Source organism: Notechis scutatus, chromosome 4 (assembly GCF_049901735.1).
Source record: "Notechis scutatus isolate UNSWTSFEM ecotype Mainland chromosome 4, rNotScu1.2, whole genome shotgun sequence".
Lineage (NCBI taxonomy): Eukaryota > Metazoa > Chordata > Lepidosauria > Squamata > Elapidae > Notechis > Notechis scutatus.
This window is the reverse complement of record NC_142012.1, coordinates 131,570,124-131,581,902: the sequence shown is the minus strand read 5'-3', so window position 1 is coordinate 131,581,902 and position 11,779 is coordinate 131,570,124. Positions and strand designations below refer to the sequence as shown.

The following is an 11,779-nucleotide window of genomic DNA, read 5'->3' as shown; positions in this document are numbered from 1 at the left end:
TATACTATATGTATCAATAACTGAAAAGTAGCCATTGTTGAACCAATCTGTGGAAATGAAAATCACCATTCTTTGGGAGGAAGGGACTGTTTGCCTGGGAATTCAGCCTGAATAGGCTTTCTTATCTCTTCAGTGACCTTTTCCTTCTCATCTCTGTCCAATTTTGTTCTCCCTATTTATTTTTCTCTACCCAATTACCACCTTTTTATTTCCTCCATCTCCATCCAGTTTTCTTTTACCTTTTTACTGGTATGTAGTCAATATGTGTATAGTAGCCTGTTGAGGGTGTGAATGTTGTTATGCAGTTCTTTACCCATTAGATATTGCACATTCCTAAGACAATGCATAACTAAAAATTCTGTGTTACTCTCCATCAATCAGAGCTCTATGACTGACAGCCATTGTTATTACATCCATCTGTCATATTTCAGACAGTTCTCCATTATAATTCCAAAACTATATAGTATTAAATTAGCCAAAGAAGAGGAGTGGATAGATTAATGGGTGCTAATTTTAACTTCACAATTGGAACAGTGTGGCTTGAGTTGAATTATCCAAGCTATAATGGTAGAAATTCAGATAAAAAAGAGGAGTGGGCCTTACATATAGATGGAATGTCTTAGCTGGGGCCAGAAAATATTTTCTTGGGAGAAAAGAATTTATATCCAGCCACTTGTGTCCCTATCACAGCTATGAGGGATATAATGACAGCATATATTTTTCCAGCAGGGTAAGTTCTGCTAATATGATTAACTCTGAAACAAAAAAACTGTTCCTACAAGTTTCCTGATGTGTCAAGAAAAGAAAATATTTTACTGCACTCGTAATTCCAAGAGCTTTATATCTAAACTGTTAGATTGTTAGATATGAAATTTCTATGTACAGCCTCATCTCAAGAATGCCGAATTGTATTACGTATTTTTGAATGTTGGCTTCAGTACCCAAGGAGCTCATGGGTGGTATTATCATCAAAGATAATCTGTTTACATATTCAATAGCAATCTATGCCAACTATAGAATAAGTAACTCAAACTGTAAGTTCATTGATTGAGTTTAAATGCTGTTGATGTAAAGCTGACCAAATCAGAATTGACTGGGATCAAAATGATTGATTTCACATAATTATACGAACCTTTACCATTTTTTTTTTAATTGAACTGGGGCAGGTAGCTCCAGACTAGAGGTAATAGATGTAATAGATCAAGCAGGTTGGTTTCTGTAGAGCCTGGTACTCTGTCCAAGCTCACCCAAATATCAATACAAATACAAACAGCAATAATAATGAGACAGTTATTTAGGGAGCATATAAGCATAGAATATGTTTGAAAACATATTCTACAATTCTCTAAGTTATGACAAATCCCAGAACAGAGTAAAAACTATCAAAGCACTGTTAAACATCCAAAGTATTTATTTAGGTAGGTAATCATATGCTTATGTATACAGATATGTATACACAACTTAAAACCAGTCGCCATTCAAAGTTACAATGGACCTCTCGGGGACCTTACAACCTGGATTCAAAGTTCTGATGATTCCCCCCAGTAACATGACCGCACTTCAGGCACTCAGCAAGACAGTTGCATTCACTACCACTTGCAGTGTCCCATGATGACGTGACAGCATTTTATGACATTTTTGCAAAAAAAAAAAAAAAAACCATTTACTTACAACTTTTAGCAAACTATGGATTTGCGTAACGATCGCAGTGTACACTTAACGACAGTTGCAAAAAAGGTCATAACATTGGATTGGTAGTGGGTGACCCAATGTATGATAATCATGAATTAGGACTGTGATGTGCAAGCTTCATCACAGGTAATTCAAGGACTACCTGCATATATTGGGGGATAACTGATAGATAAGAAAGACAGGGAGGAAGGAATGCCTGAAAGGGTTTTGACTTATTAAGTTCCAGGTTTACAGACATTTGACTGCTCTTCCTGGATACATTCCTAGCCCACCCACCACCTACTTTATTAAAGGAATAAATATCATTAATTCACAACTAAAATAAGGAAACATGTTTTAGAAATAATTCAATTGTGTAATATCTGAAATATATTACAGCAGAGGCATAACAATAGGATACTTCAATATTGTTAACACCATCAGTAGCCTTAAGCAAGACAACTGCTAGCATTTTTTTCACCCTCAATTACAAGTACAAACACTGCTAAATTCTACTCCAATTTCCACTGACTGCAATAGGATCTGTAATTGAAAAGATCACTAGTAATGTGATGTTTCAGTACTAAGCCTACAGGGGATCGCCTATAACAACAATCGCCTCATTCAATAATTTAAGTTTTCAAACTAAGCTTCAACTAAAATAAGATCTGTGCTGTTTTATTACTCGGAACAGAAACTTTTAATCATGAATTCCACCAGTTAAATGCTGCGAATTTCAGATTTCAAGGATGCAATTTTAAAAGTCACCACTCAGACTGAGAACTGGGTGCATTTAAGAGCTTGTGGAACAGCTTTCTTTGTTTCTGTCAACTGAACAGATAAAACAATTGCTTCAGTTCTCTAACTCATACGCATTTAAAATCAATAAAAAACTGATTCTCCCTTGTTTCTGAATTTCCTGGAAGCACAATAAAAAGATTCTTACATTTATGCTTATACTAGAACCATCAACTACTTGGCAAAAATCTTTATTGTGGAAACTAAGCAGCACATTGAGTTAAAACTATTATGAGGGTTAATGTTATCCATCAGCTGAGGAATTTGAAAGACCAGATGATGACAGAAATGTCTATATCATCAGAAGAGTCATTCTCTCTTCCCAAGTTAACATGTGGTAAACCAGATTCTTAAAAAAAAAACATTTATTGAAAAGAACAGACTTTGGAAAAGTATGGGCACTTTACCACATCCGTAAATGAATACCAGGCATTTGTTTAAACTGGTTCCCCAAAATAACACAAAAACACACAATTTCTTAATTTGTGTCTTAAAAACAAGTGTCTTTTCTTTTCATCCTTATGCAGCATTTTGAACATCAAATTGACCAGTCCTGCATTATTAAAAGTAACATCTAAATGAAACTATAGTTTCCAGTGTAAGGGAGATCTGCTTGACTGCTAGCCTGCAGAGGAGTTCGTCGTCTTCTATCGTGTTTCCACTTTTCTATGTCTTCTTTTTTATGTCTGGCTGCTGCCTGTTTCTTTGCTTTCGTGTCCTTTGATTTTATGTATTGAACAGTCACTTTTGTTTTAATGCTGGCTTTACGTTGTCTCACTGCCAGAAAGAACAGATTAGACAATTAGCATTTTTCAAAGCAAATTATAATAGTTATTTGATTATATTTCTATGGACATATGCACCAAATTAGAAAAACTTAGTGCACAATTAAGAAAAAATAAATCCTGCCTTCCTCTCATCCCACTGAAGATCATACAGCTGAGTTTCAATAATCTCAATTTATGATAAGCAATCAAAGCGCCTCCTGGTGGTCACTATAACAGATACAGACTATCATTTTATTATGAAATGATTTGATCTCACAACCGTGGAAGACAAGTTGATATAATGGTGAGTTAATCTTCAGCTGTCTTTTACCTGGCCCATCTGTCTTCAACAGCATTTCTTTCCATTTCTGGCCCATCTGTCTTCAACAGCATTTCTCACCCCCCTCCACCACTTTCAACCTTCTCTTACCCAAGCATACATATGTATATGTGCATTGCATTTATACACAATATAGTCCTAATTGTCTCCTGGAAATTTCAGATCACCCCTTAATCAAAACCACTCCTCTCTTAGAAGTCCATGGGGAAAAAAATGGAAAACAAAAAGTTATCGAACATATTTCAAAATTTGGTCCAGTAGGAGAGCCCTCAATACAAAAAAAGGCCTTTTCATAGTTGCTGTTTTATTGGAGAACAATAAGGCTAGGGAAGAAAAGGTAGGAAAGAAACACAATGCCAAAAAAAAAAAAAAAGCCACAATGCAGATAATATGTGCAAACAGAGCAGACAGTATGACACATTGACAAGAGTTAACTTCTTTCATGATGTAACGGGCAGGCTGATGAATCTGAACAGCTGGCTAGTTTTGAAAAATACAGGCTAAATCTTCACCATCCCTTTGATAGTTTACTACTTAGCAGATGTTACTGCACCTATAAATATGTTCTACTTACGTTCATAATTTTCATGTCAGCTTACAATATACACTGAAGCATTTGTAAACATTTCAATTATTTGGAATATGGAATATCAAAATCTGATATAGCTTTGAAAGCAACAGTAATAATAAGCAGTACTAGAGTATTAGCCAAAACATCCTATGTATTCACAGTTTAAATGCAAAGTTTATAAAGGGATCAAAGAAGGGATGGGATCTTTCCAGAAATAATATACTGGGAATTCATACCATTCCAATCAGAGAGAAAAAATGAAGGGGTAGCCTATGTAACAGTTGTAGATAAATACAGGGAGCTTTTGAATTAAAAATACCAGTACATATATAGGCGAAGATGGGTATAACCACTATGGACGAAATAGAAAATATCTGTAAAAATAAAAGTTACATCTGAGTTTCAAAGGAGCTAACAGATGTCATCTCTGATCTTTGAGAAACCATGGACATAACACAGGACCAGAAAGGGACAAATGCTCTTATTTTCAAAAAGAGAGGGATAATTACTGATCGATCAGCAAAACTTTGAAATGATTAAGCACTCAGTTGGTGAGAATTTAAAAACAATACATTGACTAGCAAAAGGTATCACAGGTTTATTAAAAATAAATCACCACAAACCTACCTGATATTTACTTTTCTAATAAAGGGAACAGTTTGATTGACCACAGATTAGTGGTCAGTTAAATTACAGAAATAGTGAACATTGACTTCAAATGTTTGATGAAGCCTCTAATAAAGACCATGGCAGTATGGAGATGCTTGAACAACTATACCCCCCAAGTATGCATGACTGTGTGTCAGGACTAGAAGCTTGGGTGCAATACCACTAGACTTTGCTCTAGGTCTTTTCCTGGTCAACATGTAGTACAGTAATTTTAGCTGATTTGGATGAATGATCATGTTGAATGGTTATCAAATTTGCAGATGACACAGGTGGAGGAGGAGAAGCTTCTTAAAAAACAGCATCAAGATCAAGATTCAGGAAGTTCTTGACAAATTGAACCTATACTCCTGAGCAGCCATATATGCAAAAATAATTAGTGTGTCTTGGTGGGTCATATGGCAAACATGAACTAAAATGGTGATGCAGCTACAAAAAACCAAACGCAATCCTAGACTTCATTAACAGAAATATGATAAAATCCTTGTTCTTGTCTATTCAGAATTTATCATATTATAGCTATACACTGTATCCTGCAAAGTATTTTAGGAAGAGCAATACTAAACTGGACATTGTCCAGAAAAATCACATGGCTGATATATCATATTCTGGAAGAAAAAGTGTATGAAGCACTGGGAAAAGATAGAGAAAAGATAAATGCAGGAAGATATTATAGCTATCTATAGTTTATCTAAATGTCTCTGAAAACCTGGCATTTTCCTTAGGCCTTGATTTGGGCTGGGTGGCAAGTCTCTTATAGGATTCTATATAATAATCTGAATAATTTTTTTAGGGATGTACATCCTTTCCGTTATTATCACTCTTATTATTGTTTTTGTGCTGTACAGTGGCCAGAGTTTTTATGGGTGGGTAGGTGGGTAAATAAATAAATGAATGAATGAATGAATATTTCTGAGTTCTTCCAGAAGACAGGCCAAGAACCAATGTGTTTAAATTGCTACAAATAGATTTTAGTAGACTACTTTGCAAGATGGGGAACTACTTCACTGGAAATATCTAAACAATGGATGTATGGCCATCTTTTCAATATGCTGCAGCAATGGCTTCTGAGCACGAAAGTGGATGATTACCAAGATCTCTTTCAACCCTATATTCTAAGAATCTGCATGAAACAACATTACTATGTAAAACAAAACAAAACGAAATGAGATTAATGAAAGAGGCTAGTAATAGGAATTTACTTACCTTCCCAAACAGGTGGGGCTTCTTCAGACGAAGATGTACTCTCTTTTGCAGCAATAAAATAAGTTGGAAAGACATTTCAGAATGCTCAATAGTATGAAATAAGGTTATGTATGCCTCAAAGAACCTGTATTTCTGTGTATGTCAAAATCCAATAATGTGATTTGTTTTTTATTAAATTAAAAGATACAAAAATTCTGATTCTCTTAAATACATTCCTAAAGTACAGAGCAATATTTTCAACATACATAACACAGTAATCTTAGACATTAGATTTTTATGCATTAAAATATTTTCTGCAGTTACCTTGATCCACGTGCACATGAACAATTTAATGTCTTAAAACCCCTTAATTCCAATTGTATCCTTCAAAAGGAAAAGTTAAAATAAAATAGTCTTAAAAGAGATACACACCATTCCTTAGAAGTAAATATTTATATGAACCAGTAGCTGACTCCTCCAGCAGCATCCTCAGGTGAGTGTCAGAAAAACAAAAGAAACAAGTACAGCTTTTGCAGCATAGTAGAGCTTTATTCACGCTGCTACAACTGCCACCTCGATTTTTTCAATGCTCTCTAGGATGTTACCTCATGTTTTTTTAAATATTGTCCTCATGTGGGAAATCTATTTTTGTACATAAACATGAAGACAATATAGATATGATATACTGCTAACAGCGTTCATGTGTCCATGTTCTCAGGTTACCACATCACAGATTGCTGAAAATTCTATACTTTAACATCAACAGACTTTAAAAATACATTTAATAGTAATTTAAATCATTTTGATCATATTCCACTAATATTGTTCAGGCATTCATATGATGAGATTTATGTCCTTATCGCCATTCTGAAGAAGCACCAGATAATACAGCTTCCAAGGTTTAGCTGATCTGAACTATGGAGTTCTCACTATACCAAACATGGTGAAAAAGATGAACCTCTATAAAAAAAAAACTAAGTTCAATTACATGCCTCAGCATGACAATATTGACTGATCAGAGTCTTAGTTCCACAATTCTGTAAAGTGAAATTATTAGTACCGAAGGAGGTATAATACTGAAAGACATATTTAATTGTAGTAAATGCTTCTGAGGAAAGAACTGCATAATCTCAATCTTCTCAATTTTTTGCTTTGTATTAACTGCTTTCACTTTACTTTCTTCTGATAAGAATGAAGTTGATGTTTGATTTTTCAGACTGTTTTGATGCAAGCTTGATTCAATATCTTTGTGAGCAAATAGATTTTATCACAATCTGGAAAATTTAACATTAACTTCAGTATTAAACAACTTTCTTCCATAAATGTGAAAACTTCAATAATATTGCAAATAGCACACTTTTATGTTTATCAGCCACTTCTTAGCAACTGGGGTGGGGGAAATTGGGGAACAAAGATCTAGTAGAAAAAACCATAATACAGAGGGATGTTCTAAACTCCCTTTTAGGGGACATATCAGTTTCCCACATTGTGGGTGATACAAAATTTAGGCTTGATGTGATAAAATTGCAGAAAACAAGTACAAAACTGATAGAAATATGAGTGTATACCACAACATGTTTTTTACATTTACTCAATTTGAATCCATTTAACACAAGCTTGGTTTGGTAGAACAAAATGATTTAAAACTGATATAAAATGTTGACCATAGTTGTGGTCAATTACATTACATTACTAATAGGTTGCTCTATAGCAGGGATGTCAAACTCGATTTCATTGAGGGCTGCATCAAGGTTGTGTTTTACCTTGGGGAGCAGGTGGTATGGCCATCTAGACATCACTCGAGACTCTGTTTTTGGCCACAACAGCCAAAAATGGAGCATGGGCGAGCCACATGCGGCCTCCCCAACCTTCATTTTTGCTGACAGAGGCACCATGGGGTGATCCTTTGCTGTTTCCAAGGTAGGCCCATGGGCCAAATCTAAGTACCGCACAGGCCGGATCCAACCCACACACCTTGAGTTTGACACCTCTGCCCTATAGCTTGAAGAAAAGTCAGTGAACCACATTGTGTAGTAATGGGCAAACTACATTTCAGAGGGAAAATAGTACAATACTGGTACAAACTTTAACATAGATTTTACATAAATGAAGCAATACTGCTTTGGTAAAGGTTTCTTCTAAACTCCGATCTAAAATGTTGGTATCTTCTGGTCATGAGGGACAGATACAGATACAGATAATCAGAGTTGGAAGGAACCTTGTAGGTCATCTAGTCCAACCCCCCCACCCAAGTGGGAGACCCTACGCCATTTCTGACAAATGGCAGTCCAATCTCTTCTTGAAGGTCTCAACTGATGGCGCTCCCACAACTTCCGAGGGCAAGCTGTTCCATTGGTTGATTGTTCTCACTGTCGGAAAGTTTCTCCTTGTTTCCAGGTTAAATCTCTCCTTGTTCAATTTCCATCCATTATTCCTTGTCTGGCCTACTGGAGCTTTAGAAAATAGTTTGACCCCTTCCTCCCTGTGGCAGCCCCTCAAATATTGGAAGACCGCTATCATGTCTCCCCTGGTGCTTCTCTTTACTAGACTAGCCAAGCCCAGTTCCTGCAACCATTCGTTATATACCTTATGCCACCAGACTTGAAATTCTAGAACTAGAAAACCTTGAATTACGCCGTCTTCGGTCTGATTTAAGCATGGTATATAAAATCATACATTGCAATGTCCTACCTGTCAATGAATACTTCAGCTTCAACCATAACAACACAAGAGCACACAATAGATACAAACTCAAAGTTAACCGCACCAAACTTGATTGCAGGAAATACGACTTCAGCAATAGAGTGGTCAATGTCTGGAATACTCTACCCGACTCTGTAGTTTCTTCCCCAAACCCCAAAAACTTTAACCTTAGACTGTCTACTATTGACCTCACCCCTTTCCTAAGAGGTCTGTAGGGGCGTGCATAAAGCGCACCAACGTGCCTACCGTCCCTGTCCTATTGTTTCTCTTATTCTTCTTTTATTTTTCTTATATGTACCCATTTCATGTATTCACAACTATGTATACACTTATACTTATTATCTTGTAAACAATTGGCAAATCAAATAAATAAATAAATAAATAAATAAATAAAATAAATGTTTTAGCCTCCAGTCCCCTAATCACCCTGGTTGCTCTTCTCCGTACTTTTTCTAGAGTCTCAACATCTTTTTTATAATGTGGTGACCAAAACTGGATGCAGTACTCTAGGTGTGGTCTTACTAGGGCTTTATAGAGTGGTATTAGTACTTCCCTTGATCTTGACTGTATCCCTCTGTTACAACTTAGGATTGCATTAGCTTTTTTGGCGGCTGCTGTACACTGCTGGCTCATATTTAGCTGGTTGTCCACTAAGACTCCAAGATTCCTCTCACAGTTACTGCTATTGAGCCTGGTTTCACCCAGTCTATATGTGTACTTTTGGTTTTTCTTGCCTAAGTGTAGAACTTTACTTTTCTCTATATTGAATTTCATTTTATTAGATATGGTCCAGTGTTTTATTTTATTTTATTTTATTTATTTATTTATTTATTTATTTGATTTGCCAATTGTTTACAAGATAATAAGTATAAGTGTATACATAGTTGTGAATACATGAAATGGGTACATATAAGAAAAATAAAAGAATAAGAGAAACAATAGGACAGGGACGGTAGGCACGTTGGTGCGCTTATGCACGCCCCCTACAGACCTCTTAGGAAAGGGGTGAGGTCAATAGTAGACAGTCTAAGGTTGAAGTTTTTGGGGTTTGGGGAAGAAACTACAGAGTCGGGTAGAGTATTCCAGACATTGACCACTCTATTGCTGAAGTCGTATTTCCTACAATCAAGTTTGGTGCGGTTTACTTTGAGTTTGTATCTATTGTGTGCTCTTGTGTTGTTATGGTTGAAGCTGAAGTATTCACTGACAGGTAGGACATTGCAATGTATGATTTTATATACCATGCTTAAGTCAGACCGAAGACGGCGTAATTCAAGGTTTTCTAGTTCTAGAATTTCAAGTCTGGTGGCATAAGGTATTCTACAACGAGTAGAGGAGTGGAGAACTCTTCTTGTGAAATATTTCTGGACTTTCTCAATTGTGCTAATATCAGATATGTAATGTGGGTTCCAGACTGATGAACTGTATTCGAGTATTGGTCTAGCAAATGTTTTGTATGCTCTGGTTAGTAGTGTGATATTACCAGAGAAAAAGCTACGTAGGATTAGGTTAACAACTCTTAATGCCTTTTTGGCTATGTAGTTGCAGTGGGCTCTAGCACTTAGATCATTAGAGGTGAGTATTCCAAGGTCCTTTACAGAGCTTGGGTCATCAACAAGTTCTTGACTATTCAGCTTGTATTTTATTTTCTGATTTTTTTTGCCAATATGTAAGACAGAGCATTTATTTGTTGAGATTTGAAGTTGCCATTTGTTTGACCATTCTGATACATAGTCAAGATATTTTTGTAGGGTAGCAGTATTGTCTGTGGTATTGAACAGCTTTACATCATCAGCGAAGAGAACGCACAGAGGTCGTTTATGTAGAGTATGAAGAGAGTTGGTCCTAGAACATTGCCTTGGGGGACACCACTATTGACAGGTACTGGATTTTCTAGTCTGTAATTCTAGTACTGGAGTTCTAGTCTGTCAAGATCCATCTGGATCTTGAGCCTATCTTCTTGGGTGTTAGCTATTCCTGTATCATCTGCAAATTTGGTAAGTTCTCCTTTTATTCCCTCATCTAAGTCGTTAATGAAGATATTGAAAAGTACTGGGCCTAAGACGGAACCTTGTGGCACATAAAACATGGGCTTGGTAGAACAAAGCAGAACAAAACAGGTGCAAAGTTTTGGAACAGGCTGTGTATTGAAACCAAATTTAGAGTTTAGAGTTATCTGCTGCTTTTTTTATTAATACTAAAACATGGAACAATCAATAAAGCTTGAAGCTGAATTTTGTTGATTTGAAGAAGTAAAAAGGAAAGTCCTCCCATAGCACAATTCATTACAAGATGTTGTGAAAGCTAGTCATTTAGTTGGCTCCACAAAGGGATTATACATTTTTTGCTGGCTTTATGCCTCTTTCAGAGTATGAAGAAGATGAAATCCAGAGGATAAAATACTTGGAGGAAGTCAACAGTATTATATTCATGTCCTGCTCATGTGCTTCCCAGTAATACCTGATTAATCACTGTGGAACTAATTCTTTGCTTTATCCAATATCCATTTTATATGCAGACATGAAATTTCCTTATTTCAGTTTCTGGAAGCTTGGAAAACGCTTTGCTTTCATTTATCCATCCAAATGAGATTTTGATACCGTATTCTACATGGAATCTTTTTTTAAAATCTTCCTTGATCGTATCATTTTGAAAAATACATAATGTGCTGTAGGTTTCTAGATCAAATTCTAAATTTTAATATAAAAACTCCTTCTGGAAAACACACGATTGTCAAAATAAAATTTAAAAAAATCATGTACAGACTTGGCACACTTCGGTACTTGGCACCTACCTTATACAGAGACCATATATTAATAAAATTCTTCTTACATGGCTCTCACCTTGCTTCTTTGTTTGAATGAAGACTTCTCTTGCCTTTTAAAATCATTCTCCTAACAATCTTTTCCCATCTTTCCAATCCAGGTTTTCAATAAATCCTGATTTATATTTCAAATATTCAGTTTTTCCTGCAACTTTAATCTTATATGTTTGTACATTAAAGTGGTCAGGAAAGTAGCAATTTGTATATTATTTTTCTTGTTCACTATAATTTGTTCTAAAGATGAGAGAAAGCAT

At 35.7% G+C, this 11,779-nt stretch overlaps 1 protein-coding gene across 1 annotated transcript in view; it reads right to left on the bottom strand.

Annotated features, from left to right (window-relative positions):
- Nucleotides 1-2,623: 2,623 nt before the first annotated feature.
- ANKMY1 (ankyrin repeat and MYND domain containing 1) overlaps nt 2,624-11,779 on the bottom strand; it is a 47,232-nt gene continuing 38,076 nt past the window's right edge. Inside the window, exon 17 of the mRNA XM_087964975.1 lies at nt 2,624-3,246. Within this exon, the coding sequence (XP_087821101.1) occupies nt 3,044-3,246 (203 nt within the window). The 3' untranslated portion in view covers nt 2,624-3,043. The remainder of the gene's footprint in view (nt 3,247-11,779) is intronic.